The sequence below is a fragment of the Phaenicophaeus curvirostris genome, chromosome 2 (assembly GCF_032191515.1).
Source record: "Phaenicophaeus curvirostris isolate KB17595 chromosome 2, BPBGC_Pcur_1.0, whole genome shotgun sequence".
Classification (NCBI taxonomy): Eukaryota; Metazoa; Chordata; class Aves; order Cuculiformes; family Cuculidae; genus Phaenicophaeus; species Phaenicophaeus curvirostris.
Genome location: NC_091393.1, coordinates 80,295,246 through 80,311,526, shown reverse-complemented (window position 1 = coordinate 80,311,526; position 16,281 = coordinate 80,295,246). Strand labels below are relative to the sequence as shown.

Genomic DNA, 16,281 nt, shown 5'->3' with positions numbered 1-16,281 from the left:
ACTGCAGAGCAGCTTGGCCACCTGGATAGTCCCGAGTTCAGCCCTGTGATGCTCTTCTTTGGCCTAGAGTGCCACATCGAGACTTGACACACACAAAAAAAAAAAAAAAGTCTGTCACTGAATGTTTGAAGGCCTTTGTGGTACTCAGCAGTGCTGATACGTTGATTATTAGACAAATTTTCACGAAGGGCACACTGCAAAGGTAAGGGTAAACTTGCAAGGGTAAACTGCAAAATAGAACAGGGTTTTGTCACTCTAAAAGACTAGTTTTGCACAGAAAGAGGAGCAGCTTGAATACTGGAGAATTTTCAGGCAAGTTTTGATAGCTTCTAGAGGTATTTCCTAAAAGAAGATATTGTTTGGTCTCTGGAAATTTTGGGGAAAAGAGCTTAGTAATGCATAGGCATTTACTGAGATCAAAGCACGTGTTCAGTAGTTTGAGCCACTTTATTTTGGGGTATGTGTGTGGAGGGAATCTCCATCATATCTAAATCAAATTGGTAAAATAGAAGAGTAAGAATTTACCAGTCGGAGATTTTATTCTCTCTGCTGATGAACTCTAGGTTTCAGCTGGTGTTGGTGTCAAGCATCAATAAGCTACTGAAAATTTCCAGTGAGTGCAATTGAAGTACAGCTTGTCTGTTTGCAGCATATTGAATCGAGTTGTTTCCTTCCAAATGGAGGATTAATTTCTATTGTGAATCCAAATGGAGGTAATATTTACTGTGATTGCCTTACAGGTAAGACAGGCCTTTCTCCTTTCCTCCTAGGGAGATGAACTCAACTCAAACTAATAAAAAGTAGTTGTTTTAATTTTTCTTTTTTTTTTTCAAATTGGAATGAAACCTAGGCTTAGATGCAAGTTTTGTTGCTGAGTAAAGCCAGTACAGCTTTACATATAGCTAAACCAGAACTAAAAGTGAACTGAAGTGGATTCAGTTTCTTACTGCTTTCTTTGAACTGGCTTACTGATGATTGTAAGTCCACTAGGACTCCTTGAAAGCTACTGAAAGGTGTTGCACAGTAGTATTTGAAAAACTGAACATGTGACCCTCTTGTGGGAAGTGTCTGAGCCCAATGCTGAAGTTTCTACCCAGTATGTGCTGGTGTTTTGTGCAAGGTATATTTATTTTCTAATGGTTAGTCTGGAAAGATCTTCCCTCTGAGGCAATTGAGAACTTTACTCAGACCAGGGTGTCATCACCGTTTCTAACTTCTGTTTTAAAATACAGTTAGTTAATAAAATGTTCCAGATTCTTTTTTTCTTTACTGAGGACTAGAATATGATTAACAGGTGTGAAACTAAAGGGCAATTTCGCATGATCTAAATATAATTTCCTAGCATTTGTATCGTAACTTTGGAGGTTATTCTACTTCATTTAGGAAGGATTTGAATTTATGCCATCTCAGTCTTGGATCTTCCAGCTGTTAATCTCCTGGTTTTTGAGGTCTAGAAATCAGCACAGCTATTCCGTTTATTCTTAGTACAGTAACGCCATCTGGTTATTTCCTACTAAGCACTGTCTTGACTTTCCCAGAGTGTACATGGGAGGAGGAGAGTGCAAGAAAGGAGTGTTTTGACCATAAAGAGAAGAAAAATACCATATGCTTTACAGGAAACAGGTGGTGCTGCTTTGGTATCTTAGTCTTAAAGACTTCACACAGACAGGCTTACTTAAGGGAAGTAAGGAAATGTGGAAATTACTTGAGGAAATAAGGAAAAATGTGTGGTTTGTCATATACAAAACTGTTGTATATGACCAGGAAAAGTACTAGTCAGTCTTAAAGTCCTCTACTTATCTATGTACTTACTGTTATGCAGGTACCTATTTCATGGTGATTGTCTGAAGTGTAGCAAAGGTACCTATTCAGAGGAAATAGTGCAATTTAGGAGAAACTCCAAATATCTGTACAGTTACATCATCACATTTGTGCAATTCCTAAGACAGGACAAATGTGCCAACTAGGAGGCTGGCTTATATATATAAGCAAGTGGTCATCTGAAATTGTACTGCAGCAAAAATTTGACAGCATTTATCAGTTTTTAACATCTATTAACTGGCTGACCAGGATGTGCTTACAATTGTGATTCTCTACTCAACATTTTATTCATAGAACAGTTTGGGTTGGAAGGGACACTTAAAGTTTATCTATTAAAATAGTCCACACGCCCTGCAATGAGCAGGGGAATCTTCAAGGAGAACAGGTTGCTCAGAGCCCTGTACAACCTGACCTTTAATGTTTACAGGGATGGCGTTTTTGCCACCTCTCTGGGCAACTTGTTGCAGTGTTTCACCACCATCATAGTAAAAAATTTCTTCCTTATACATACTTGAAATTTACCCTCTTTTAGTTTAAAACTCTATTGGGACGTTGAGCTATTGAACAATACCCTACGCTGTGGATATGAGTATCCAAGCAGTTCCTGATCCACCCATCAAAGACATATCTCTCAATTTAGAGAGAAGGGCGTTCTGGGGGACCATGTCAAGGGTCTTACAGAAGCCTATATAAATGACAACCATAGGTCTTCTGTTGTTCACTGATGTACTTACTCCATCGTAGAAGGCCACTAGGTTGGTCAGGTAGGACTTGTCCTTGGTGAAGTCATGCTGGCTGTCTCAAATCACCTCTCTGTCCTCCATGTGACTTAGTATGGCTTCTAGGAAGATCTGTTCGTGATCTTCCCTTGCACAGAGGTGAAGCTAACAGGGCAGTAGTTCCTCGGGTCCTTCTCTTTACCCTTTTAAAAAATGGAATGCAATATTTAGGTCTGTAGGTAATGCGCTCCCTTGTAGTTGCAGTTCTGTAGCATGACATTAAAAAATGTCCATAAGCCAAGACAATAGATGTGTTTTAAATATCTTCTGAGAGCTAATTATTTCCCAATGGTTTGGAGAGTGCCACTGCACTAATGCATAGATTTTGAAAAGCTTTGTGATGAAATTACAGGTCAGATCTTCCAAAATGATGCAATTCCTTTATTCTTAAATCAAATAACTATGTGCTTGGGAAAGTGATTGTGCTCTGAAGAGTTTTTCTTTCTTGAAATGCATTTAGCAGATGGTTCAAGTGAATGGCTTTATGCAGACTTTTGTTTTGTTGGTGCTTTTACTGACCTTTCACTCAAAAAGTCCAGTTGAGTGTTGTTCAGCCAAACTCAGTTCTAATGCATCATTCTTCTCATTATCTATGGGCTTATATAGGTTCTTAGTACTTCATCACTACTGTGAGTATAATGCAAACTGCATTTCTAGTGTGGGTGAAGTTATAGTACAGTGAAAACATCCTGTGTAACTAACTGTTATGTAGGCACGGGAATAAGCCATAGAAAACACATATGACATTTATATCACCAGAAAAACTGTACTGGGTGAAATAAACCAACAGAACAGCACACGTGTGCCTGAAACACTCATACTGGTATAAGTCTCCATGGACCTGTTCAAGTGCAGAATACCCGGAATGTTTACTCTAAGCAGCCTCATCTCTAGAGGTGATCAACTCCTTTTTCCACTCACGAAGAAATTTCTCTGTCATTGACTTATTTCTCCCTCTCATGAATTCCAATTGTAGGTATTTAGAAACCCTAACCATTTTGGGCATGTAACTGTTAAACTTCTTAATGATAGTTAATACCTTGTGCTGTATATATTCTCGCTACATGTAGCTTTGAAGAAAGTAAGGATATTCTCCTCCTCCCTTCAGATCAGAGATTCAGAATCTTGGGTTTGTGCAGTGGCCCTTCTGTGGTCATGAAGCTGGATATCTTTTCAGCCATTTGTACTGCTCTGCTGTCTTGTTGCATGTGAATGTAGCCATCTGTCTTGAGTTGACTTTCTGGACTCTACCAGAAGATGACCCATGAACTCCCTAGTCCAAGTACAGTGGCCCATAAAAGTTGTGGTTCCTTGTAAAACACAAAATGATTACATGAGTTCCAAGTGTGCAGATGTGCATTCTTATGCACAAACATATGTGCATTTGTGTGTTGCCGTGCATTCAGTATGTTCCTACTTTGGTGCCTGGTAGATCTTAAGTACAGTAGACCATGGAAGATTGAAGTTGTATCATGGTATGATGCAGGACACTGCAACTGAATATTGGTATATGCTATATTAATTAATGGAAGGAATCTTGTTTTAGAATTGATTTCTGAATACTGTGATTATTTCAGCAGAATCTTGTTTTTCCCTGGCTGCTTCTGTTCTGTATTATGTCTGTGCATGTATCTGGCACTGGAAAGTGTTTGATCTTTTCTGTAGGTCATGCAAGATGTTTCATGTATTTTTGTTGACTTTTGAGTACGAGTAAATAAATGATAAAATCCCCTGTGGCCAGAATTTCTTAATGTTTATGTTTAGCATTGTGGTCAATTACAATATGGCACGCTGTGTTATGTTTCTTTAATTGCAATAATCAAATATGTAACATTGACTATGAAAGGCAGATTTGTGAGCATTGTGGCAGTGCACTGGCTCTGAAAGAGACTTGCTTGCTTTGGCCAGAAGAGCAAGAGGCTGTGGGGGAAAGAAATGAAGTCAAACAGATCCTAGGGATGTTTGCTCAACATCTTTTCTAGGCAATTTTTGAAAAGTCAAGTTTACCTTGTAATTAATGGTATAACATGTGAAGGCTGTTCACTTTCAGATTATATTATTAAATAAAATTTTCTCAGCTCTTTTGCTGACCTTATGGAGCCTATTGCAAAGCTATCTGTTTTAGGTGATCTTGCTAGGGATTCAGGCATGAAGTTTAATCTTACCTCTGACTAATATTTTGGTGAAGAATTTGCTTTTGTTGCAATAATGATGGTGATTTTGAAAGTTTTTAAATTATTTGATCTGCAGACATTTTGACTATATTGAAAAGTGTCACTATTAATGTTTAATTTTCCATTAAATAAAGTAGATTTTCTACATTTAACTTTTAAATGGAATCAGAATAATCTTGTGGTTAAAGAACAGAAGACTAGCACAGACTGTCTCCAGTCATTTTCTATTAGGTTACAACTGTTCTGATTTTCCTATGCATTTTCAAGGAAATAACATTTTACCAGAATTGGAGAAGTAATTGCCTCTCAGAATGACAAATGTAACCATCCCTGACTTCACAGATAGCAGCTCTTTAAACACTATCTCTTCCATCCTCCTTTCAGATGAGTTGTGTGTTCGAAGATAAACTTCTTCTTATGCTGTGCTCGGTAAGGGTTAATACATACTGACTTCTCAAGTCCTGTGTGACTCAATAACCATCTGCAGTGACAGATCCTGTGCTTGGAGGTTTATGCTTTAAGCTCTCCAAATATCAGATAATCCTAAAACATACCAACAAGAGGTGCAAAGCAGGTTTTATGTTTTAATTATTTCTGTTTCCATTGCTTGTGCAGTCCATTTAGGTTTATACTGTTGCCAAAATCTTAACAGCATTGTTGTCGAAGCTTTTTTTTTTTTTTTTGCTATATTTCACATACTGTCTAGCTAAGTAACATCAGACTAAAACTCACTCAACCTTTGTGCTGTTAGGAAGTTCAGTTATGGAAAATGCATTTGTCTAGTCATTGTTTATTCCAGATATGAGATTTATGTCAATGACTATCCTTAAAATTCTCTCAAGAGACAAACTGGTATTTAAGTGTGTGCAGTGCACCTAATCTTAGGTGACATTTTTGTGTTGGAACATAGGTGGCAGATGGACTTTGTTGTTATGATCAAGTGAAAACCTATGGTAATGGGGCACTGAGCTACTGGAGATAAGTTTATCGCTTACTTATAACTGGTCTCACCTTGCTCTGCAGGGCATGGAAAATATCTGTGCTGGTGCTGTCAGCTAGAGTGAAAAAACACCCTCAAATGCTGATGGAGTGATTCGGGCTTTACAGTGGTCCAGAATGTAAAGTCTTCTTCGTATCCATCGGTGCAATCTAGATAATTGCAAAGCATATTCTGATCTTCCTCATCCCTATGAGATTAGAGAGTATGTGTGATTTCCTTAGCAAAATCTTAGTGGATGAGATTACTGGCCAAGTGTCACATTTTTGATGGCCAGAATTGCATCTTGAATGTCAGAGGAAGGAAGTGGTGAGCTTCTAGATGAGCATAGAACTCAGTTTGTCAGAAGAACGCTTAGGGGTTAAAATCTTGTAAAAAGCAGATGTTGAGGAAAGGCTAAACTATTTTCACAGTCTTCTGCTTCACTTAATTTAATTTTGCATATTCTAGAGTAGCCCAAGAATTGTGATGCTTTGGAAATGTTGCAGTGAAATATTTATATTTTTTGTTCCATGTAGTTTTTACTGATCGATATTAGCTGGATGGAGAAGAAGGGCGATTGCCTCATAGATATGTACCCATTAAAGCTGTTTAAAAAAACAAAAGTACTTTAGATGTCTCTGATACTGCAAGAAGACAAGATGTGTATAGCTCGACAAAGTGATGTTTAACTGAGGAGTAGTTCCAGTGGGCAGTCTAGTCCTCCAGAGACCAGAGTTGAGCTCTTGTTTAACTGTAGATTTCTTGTATGACTTTCTGGCAAGTCATTTAGTCTAGCTTATGCCTTTGGGAGTATCCCATTTTACAGATGGGGAACTGTCTCAGAAGGGTGTTGAAAATAAAATCCATTAATGACTGTGAAACTATATAAATGCCTTCAATATGCTGAAACTTGGCCATGGTTTCAATATGGGTTTTTTTTCTTCTGAAAGTATGTCTGGTTTTATGGATGGTTGCCTTTTGTTCCCTGAAACAGCTACTAATATGCTTTATTCATGCCTGGAGTTTTTCAGGATCTGTGCTCCTTTCCAGCAATCATTGTACTCATCTGAAAGCACTGCCACATAAGGATTATTAGATTATTTAAAGTACCTTTACAATTAATCTTACTGCAACTACTAAAACTCTATATTTTAACAAAAGTCGCAGCAAGAGCATGGGCCAGTAACAGCATAAAATGCTTTGGTGATCACACATTTTACTACATGACATTTGTTACACCTTTTGTTGCATACGGACAACGTGGTGTGTATGTTGGAGGCGTGTATTTTGCAACGTGTCTTGCTTACAGCAAAGCCGCTCTTGTAGCAACTCCTCTGTCCTGTCCCTGGTTTGCATCTTGCCTTGTTTTTCTTTTGAACAGTCATGTCTTTTTAGGCATCTCATAATCTCTCTCTGAATGTATGAAATACTTGGCTGCATTCACAGAGAAGTATTTTTAGTCAAAGAGGAGGCTCAGAATCAGAACTCCCGTGATCGGACTATTTCTGTTGCATTCAGGGATGTCTGTTATATTCCACTGAATTTGGCCAGTCATTCTGTTGCTGGTTACATTATGTCTAAGGGCATTTTACATGTGGTAACTTTCAGGGCATTCAGTGAAAAATCCATGGAAATTTTAGGTTGTGCTGTATGCATCTTTTGTTATTTATAAAATTGCATTGCATAGGCTTTACCTTCTTCCAAATGTAGTTTAATGTGCAGATTGAAAGATAAGGCATGCAGTTTATGTTCTAGTAATCCGACTGTTTTGGATGTATTTATACCATTATGTTTCTAGACATTAAGCTAGAAATGTTTTATGCAAAATTAGATATGAATCTGTCCTTTTTTATCCCGTACTTGCTTTGATACATGAAAGACCTGAGATTAAAAGAAGGATAGATGTCAGTTTAGGGGATTCTGCTTTTTTGGGGGTGTTCCTTTGTATGTAAGATCAGCTGAGGCAGTTGAGCTGCTGTTTTCTGGCAAAACTACTAATTCGTGTGACAGATAAAGCTGTCCAGCACAGGTACTTGCTGGAATGAAATGTGACTATTTTTTTAAATTTAAAAATAAGAAAATATCCATTTCATTCCCATTGATATTACAATATTTTAAGACTGAAACATAGTTTCTTTGCAAAAGACATTCCCTTTTATAAGTAGTTCATTCTGTTTAGAATATCATCAAAAATTCTGAATCAAGATTGGTAAGCAGAATTTCTAATAAGTTTTATATGAAAACAGCCCATTTGATGGGTACTGAAAACTTGGGATCGGTGCTCCAGTCTTTTTCCTGAGTTGCTTCCAATGCTGCTTGTACCTAAAAGGGCAGAAGAGAGATTTTGTGATGGTGGCCACCAGTTCCTTCAGATGCCTTATTCTTCTGCAGGATTGGTGTTGAGGTTTCATATGTATGTGTGTGTGTGTACACTGGGATTTGAACTGCATAAAGTGTTTTGCTGAAAGCTTAACCAAACAATATAGTGCTGATACAAACAGAGCATTAGACATGTCTGTCTTTAATACAGCCATCTGTTCAGTGCTATAGCAGTTTTTCAAAAGCCTCCCTCAGCATAGACATCAAAGTCTATTCATGCACCTGTGCCTCTGATCTTCTAATGTTTTTTTTTTTTATTATTATTTAAAAACTGCCAAGGGAGAGGAGCAGTATTTCAGAACCAGTAGCTTTATTTAAAAACAGCCCCCTCCCAACTCCACCACGAAACTCATGCTGCCAGTTCAGAAATCGTTAAAAATGTCTTTACTTATTATTCAACACTTTATTTATGGAAAAACACTCAACCACGTTTTCATTTTCCTCTCCTCTGAGTAACCCCTGGCCTTGCTAACACCTATTTCCTGCCTCATCTATTTACAGTACAGCTGCTGAGATAATTTTCTTGATCCATTGGTCCGATGACATCAGCCAGACTTGTGAACTCCTCTGCTGGATTGCTTTTGAATGGCACAGAAGTGTTTTTGTGAGAAGCTGGTTCTTGGAGGGAGGAGCTTGCATCACCCCGATGCATTCAGCAGCTGTGGCCCAAAAGAGGGAAGCATCAGGGGTGCCCTTCTTGTAAAGGTCCTCTCTGATTATGAGAGAAACCTGGAGACAGAAAAGGTGGCCTTGTGAACCTGCCTGGTGAACGCAGACAGGCAAAGACTGGCTTAGCCCAGATGTTTTGGTATCTCCTTGCTTTCCTCACTTGCTTACTTGCAAAGCCCAGCAGATTGGTCTCCCAAGTTATTTGTGTGAACTGGTGATCTCCTGGTTATCATCTTATTCTGGCTGAGCACCATACCCTGATGTCGCTTGTGACTCAGGAGGCAGCTGGGTGTTGTTTGCTTCCCTTGTTGTGTCAGAGCGAAGCACTGGAGGAGGAGAGCCATGTTGGACTGGGAGGAGAGGTAGCCTGTTCCTAGCCTCAAGCACCACGTGCGATTGCCTCTGCTTAGCAGAGGCATCAGTGAAGTTGTGAGGCTGCTGCCAATGGAGGGCAGGGCTTGGCTGGACTTTGGTGCTGAGGCACGTTCCCTTCTTGCCCTGCATCCTGTCAGTCTAGCACTGAGAAGGACCTATAATCCCACTGCTTTTTCCCTTGGGGGAAGAAGAGCCTTTTGGGGGCACATCTACTTTTCCTGTTTTCTCCCCTGGTTTGGTACACAGCAGGCCTGATCTTGTCCCTGGAGGTGTTTAAAAGACTGGCAAATGAAGTGCTTAGGGGTATGGCATAGTAATGGACAGGTACGGTTGGAATTGATGTTTTAAAAGGTCTTTTCCAACCTAGGGATTCTATGACTTTATATCGGGAAAAGTATCTTTATCCAGAGGGTGGTGGAGCACTGGAACAGGCTCCCCAGGGAAGCAGTCATGGTGCCAAGCCTGACAATATTCAAAAAGCATTTGGACGACACCCTCAGACACTTGGTGTGCTCTATGCAGGAACAGGAGTTGGACTCAGTGATCCTTGTGGGTCCCTTCCAAATCAGGACATTGTGATTCTATGATCAATTCCCTTGTGTATGTCAGGGCCTAGGGGGTACCAGCAAAGATGCCCTCATTCCGCCCATGGCCCAGACCCCCTCTCAGCCCACGGGCTGTCAGCCCCTGTTCCTGCAATGCCACAGCAGAGCTGGTCTCCAGCTTCCCATGACCCTGCCTGGCCCCGGCTTGCCCCCATCCCCAGGGAGGTGTCCGATGCCCAGGGCTGCCCCAGTATCCACCAGCTGCCCACTTCTGGCTGAGGTGGTGGGACACAGGATGGACCCAGGCAGACAAAACCTCTAGAGGCGCTCTCCCAGCAGAAGCAATTTTGTCTGTGTGCTTTACTTACTAGAACAGAATAAAAGTATAGTATTAATGTACACCGCATTGCTTTTCATGGTCTCTGAAATTGTGTAACAACTACTACGTGACAGTAGGAGCTGTTGATTTACAAAGTGTTTTACTGGCAGTTTAATTTTTGAGAGATGAGTGGCTGAAAAAATTCACTGTAGTGTGTGGGGCACCATTAAGATACTAAAATCCAGTAGTATTTAGAGTTGCTGATGAAATGTGTGGTAAAATGCTGGAGGATTTGTAAACAGCTCTTCAACACGATGCCTAAACTTACAGGAGTTTATTCCCACAGCCCATGAAACCTTGAAGTACTGCAGCTTCACACCAAGCACTTGTATTTCATGCTGAGGGAAGGTGATCTACACAAGAGCAAAGACTCCTTAAAATCTGCTAGAATAGTGCAGAAACAAACAAATTTTGTATTTTGGAGAAAGAGGATATTTCTTTCTCCCAGTAGGGATACAAAGAGGTTATTATAAACACGCGTTAACCGGCCATACGAGCTGTGCGTGTTCATTTTCCCCATTCTGTGACCAGAGCTGATCTGTCTCGCCGGGGTCTGAATAGGACATAGTGTTGTTTTTCACATTTGCATAGCTTGGCTCAGTATAAATTACAGTAGGAAAGTTATTTGATAAGACCATGTTTTAATTTTCTTCCTTGTCTCTTTGGAAATAGTGGCATAAATGTATGGCAGAAGAATGCTTTGTATACTTATATGCTTATATCTGTAAAATTCACTGGGTTCAGTTTTTCCGAGTGTTAATTCTTTACTTCAGGGAAGGTGTAGGGTCCTCAACACCTCCTTGCAAAAGGAGACTCTGGTAGTGAACTGTAGACTTGCCCATTTATCTTACCTACACCATGGCTTCACAAATTTTGGAAACTTTTTTTGTTTCCTACATGTACAGTCACTTGCTTTGGGAGCCATTCTAAGTTTTCTTCTAATTCTCTTCTTAATTGCAGATTGACTTGGAGCCAGAAGGGAGAGTGTATGTCATCATAGACCTTTCAGGATCGTCAGGTGAAGGTAGGGACTTTCAATATTTTATTGCGTTCTCTCATGAATGAAATCTTCCAAGGGCCTCTACAATGGAAGTATTAGAGGAGGTGCTGGGCCAAGATCCTCTTTTATCTGTATGAGCTCAAGATAAGGTGAAATTGTTTTGATGTCTCTGCCAATGAGTCAATAAGCAGTTGCAGTTCATATTACCATGTTAATCACTGATGGTAACAATACTAGCTAAAAGGACAGTAATGAAATAAGAATAGCTTAGTGGTATTAATTTCGTGAATAAACTTCCCAATTCTTACTATTGGAAGAATGCTAACCATTATGTAGCTAGAAATGAAAAAAAAGTCAAAGGTAGGGGCAAGAGTTTATTTGCTTTTTGGCTTTTCCCAATATTTGGTATTTTTCCACTAAACATTCTCTTTTAAGTAAAGTAGTGGCCAAAACATGGTAACGATGATATGTTTTCATTTTTATGGCACAACCTTTACATGTTGGGGGAAAACTGAAGAAAGATGGAAGAGAAATATTTATTAAATTCTTAAGATATTTTTCTGCTTTTAAGTGGGAACAGAGCCAGGTCATAGATGGTAGGAATAAGAGAATTTATAAAGAAGCAAGTCTGTGAATCTTAGTCATGCTCTTGATGACAGCCTACCCTCCTGAAGTGGCTTAGGTGGCTGGTTTGGATTTGATTATTTTAAATCATGTTCACTGATCAGCTTTCCCCAGTAGCTCATAGAGCTCAGCTAAATGAGGTTATCGTTGTTTCACAGTACATAAAGAAGATTCACAGAAACCCTGACATGATCTGGAACAGAAAGCGCTATGAAAGGAAATTTTGGCTGATGCAGTTGAGAAACAGTGGAAGAATGCATTTATATTTCTGTTCATTTTAACGAAGTGCTGTGCTCTGACCAATTACTAACAGTAGCTTGCAAAAACCTGCATTGCTCTAAGTCCTGATTTTTAAAAACAAAGCAAACTGTTATTTAAATGTCATCTTATAGCCACATAAGATATGCTCTGCCTTTTTTTCTTCCTGCATATTGAAGAAAATAACAATTTAGTGGTAGTTTCCACATACCTTGTTGACTGGTATGCCAGTGATGGAACTAAGATGTGGTTAAAGGCATTGGTGTGGCTCTGTCATTGAGCAGGTAGATGTTCTTCCAATCTTTCATTAATAGTTAATTGATACTCAGAGTAACATAATGTTACTATTCTATGACAAGATGCATTCAGGTCTGTCAAGACTGTTAAATGACAGGTAGAATCATGTTATGTTGTTCTTTAAAACTCCATAACCTTTTATACAGGAAAAGAAAAAAAGGCTATGGTGATGTCTCCTATCTTATCTGGTGCAATACCCTGTGACAGTTGAAAGGTGCTTGGAAAGAAATTTGAAGAACTAAACTTTGTGTTGCTGTGTTAGCGTTGAAGGGGAGCACTCAAACTGGAAACAGGCCACTGAGGGAAAACAGCTTATGAATTGCTGCCTTATGGGAAGCACTTGGGAAGACTGAGAGGCTTTGGTTAGGGTGAATTTGATAGAACCCTGGAGAAGGTGATGTGCCTAAAAAATAAAATAGAACGTGTATATTTTAGAGCTTTCCCATATGATTAAATAACTGTGGACAAGTGTTATATAGAAGTATTGCAAAATTCTCTAGTAAAATTTTTCTCACAATGGAAATTGGACTACGTTTGTACAATAGTTCGTAAACTGTTTTTTATGATGTTTTGTTAGTGATCTTATGAAACCTTTTTTTTAGACTGCTTGATTAGAGCTGAGGCGTAGCTAATTTTGATTGAATCTCCTCTCACTTCTTAGTTTAGCTTAACGACTGTATGCTTCCTTCTGTAGTAACAGAAACACTTAACCCACACAGAAGGCAACTTACTCTGCATGCTTCAAAAACACCTGATTGGTTTAATCTATATACACATATAAATATTATATGTAAATAGAATACACATGATATGTATTTTATGCTTTTCTTTGGAGCAGTTTGCTGTAGTTGATCTGATTGACTATGAAAGGAACATAAGATTAAGGTTAGACTAAATGCATGAGTTTTGAGTGGCTAGGGTTGGTTGAGGTAATTGCTACTCTTGACCCAGTTTGTTAACCAGGACCTTGTTCTTGAACTCCAGTCTTCATTGTGAACAGCAGGAGAGCATATAGCTTTCTTTTCATGCTGTGCAAATGGGCATCTCTATTTTTCTTGGATTCTGGAGGGGAAAAAAATTGGGAATCTGTGAAAATAAAAATACTTGTAGCAACAATTTTAACCGAAGAAACAATCATGGTGCATGTTTCTTAGTTAGCAGGGGTTTTTTTGTTAAAAAAAAAAAAAAGGACAATTAAAAAAATATCAGCCATTGAGATGTATTATGTACTTGCAAACCAATATTGTCTGGTAATTCCATGTACTGAAAATTGAACATGTGTCTTCCATGTGATATATGCAGGCTTCTAGTTAGCAGCAATCTATAATATGACTTCAGTTATTTGGCACTTCTAAAAAGTTTTTAAGTTAGATATCCAAATTCCATTTTGGTACAATTGATTTAAGATTAGTTGAATACCTTAATCAGGGCAGAGTGTTTAAAATTGCTTCTAAGAAGCAAAAGTCCTAATTTTGCAAGTGAACCCTTATGTGAATATATTGCTATAAAAATTGAAAGCTTACGCATGGAATTCTAAATGGTGGATAAAGAAGAAACATTTTCATAAGTAGTATATTCTCAATAGTTTTAGTAAGTTTTTACCTAAAATTGGTGTAAGGTGTTGTTACCATATACCTCTTAAAATGCAGTTGTCCCTTAGTCCCAGCGGCTAGATTGCTTATCCCTCTGTACTATTTGCACTTGCATGGCAAAACAATGAATCCAGCTCATTGTTATAAGCTGACTTCCTCAACAAAAGTACACAATTTCTCTTCCTCCTTCCGCCTCCTCTAAACTGAATTATTTGTGGACTTTCATCACTTGTGTGGTTTAGGTTTACCGAACATTTGGAAATATGGCGAATTACAAAAGGAGGTAAAAAGTACTGCCTCTTGTCACATTGAGACAGCTTGTTGAGAGCCACCCTTAGATACCCATATCAGCATCTTGCAGGTATTTTTATGTGGAACTGTAGAAAGAAGGGTTGAGTTGCTCAGTTTGCTGCTTGCAGTTTTTCTCCCATTCTAAAGACAAGAAACAAATCTATGGGACCTTACAGAGCTGTGCCAGCTCTCTGCCATATCCTGTCTTGTGAAATTTCCTTAAGAACCTGCCTGAAGGAGAAGCTCTACTTCTCCAACAGCAGCAGTGCCCTTGTGAGAGGGCAGCCTGCAGAACCCAAGAATTTAGATTGCTCTCCACTGAATATCTTGTGGCACTGCCAAACCTTACAGTGGATTGTTCAAATCTCAAGGTGTTTGGATTTGATCTGAAAATAAATTCATTTTCTAGATCTTGCTCCCATTCAATTCTAGTCTTTGAAGCAGGAAAAGGTTGGAAAACACAAATGCTAAATTCTGAGAAGCGGAAGTGAAGTACATAAAAACCCCTTACAACAACAAACCTAACAGGAATGGTTTTATTGTTGCCTTTTTTGCAGTAATACTGTTTTGGAGCTTGCATGTGTGTTCTAAATGTTTGTTTTCTGCTGAGAGTGAGGGTAAATTCTGTAGTAGGAGCTGTCTGGCCCACATACTGAAAAGAAAAGCCTCAGTGAACAGTTTGGCACACAGAAGGTGATGTTCTGAAAAGTCAGGAATTAAATTTTTCAGATAAAATTTGAACATCCTCATGTTGTACTTTGGTAACTGTAACAGTTAGTTGGTAAAATTTTATTTATAAAGTGTTTATGATCTTAATACCTGTGTTGGATTTTTAAAGTGTTGACAAATAGTATCTGCTCACTCAGAACTTCAAGGGATCTTAACAACAAATCCCTTTGGTCAGGCAAAAAATTGGAGCTTCTATAGACTTGACACAGCATCCAGTAGTGTTAATTGGTTTGGTGTTTTTGCTAACTTCATTGAGCCATGTAATTTGTGCCATATGCAAGCACATAGGATTTTTAAGAATAAATGTTTCTGGTAACTTGCTTTTGGGAGACCATTGTTGTTACTCTGCCAGAATATTTTGTCAGACTTGCGAAGCCTGTAATCAGTCAGTTCTGCTGTTAACCAAACATCTGGTGACTCTGCTTTGTTTGTGCAGTTATAAGAAAAACAATGTTTATAGTAGACTGGTGTTTGTAAGAATTAATTAGCTTGGGAAAGACCTATTGTATTTATTCTGTTACTTCACAAACTGGATCTATTGATTGCATGGGCATTTAGTCTTCTGTCTTTAACTTGTGCCAGAGCTTTGGAGAAAGGCGTGTCTGTTATCAGTTTTTGGATGAGCAGGAGATGTGCTGTCTTACTCATTTCTTCAGTGTTGCTTGTTGTCTGAGGTCTTACTGATTTTTGTATATTAATTCAGTATTGCTGTATAATATGCATTATCCACAGGGTGAAGTGTGCTCATTGTCGGCTTTATTGACATGCTTTGGCAGTATATTTTTGATGTGTTTTAACACATATAGAATTTTGTAAGTAAAGTTTTCTGAACTGTTTCAGAAATATCTAAGAGACACAGTGTTGCTGATCAAGATCCAAATGAAGGCTGAAAGTTTAAAATATAGCTAATATGATGACACAATGATCCATTTTATAATTTGGCATAACAGATGGCTATCAAGTGGGTAAGAGGAATAATTTAAAACATTTTCAACAAAGTCCGTTTTAGACAGACTGAAAGACAGATGCTGCTGTATTTAAAAGCTGATGACCTCCTTGCTGCATTTGTCACTGTAGAATTCTCCTTTCTTTGGAATTATTGGTATATGTGTGATGCAGATATATATACAGTTACTTATGGTAGCTTTCTACCAACTTAAAATTAAGTTACCATTTGCAACAGGTCTGTATTGAGTCAACTGTTGCATGACTTCAGAATGACTGTGACACATTGGGATTTCTTTAAACTCTATTATAGATAACATAATGAGAAATTAAGAACTGTTAAAACTATTTGTGTACTGTGTTCAATCAATTGTAATGATTATTTATCATCGTTAGATGTCCCAATTTGCATTATACAATTGTCTTTATATATAATTACGGATTC

At 38.5% G+C, this 16,281-nt stretch overlaps 1 protein-coding gene across 1 annotated transcript in view; it reads left to right on the top strand.

The window, feature by feature from the left end:
• Positions 1-16,281, top strand: part of PRKCE (protein kinase C epsilon) — a 296,234-nt gene that overhangs the window by 91,021 nt on the left and 188,932 nt on the right. The window contains exon 2 of the mRNA XM_069852631.1: positions 11,061-11,124. Coding sequence (XP_069708732.1) covers positions 11,061-11,124 — 64 coding nt within the window. The remainder of the gene's footprint in view (positions 1-11,060; positions 11,125-16,281) is intronic.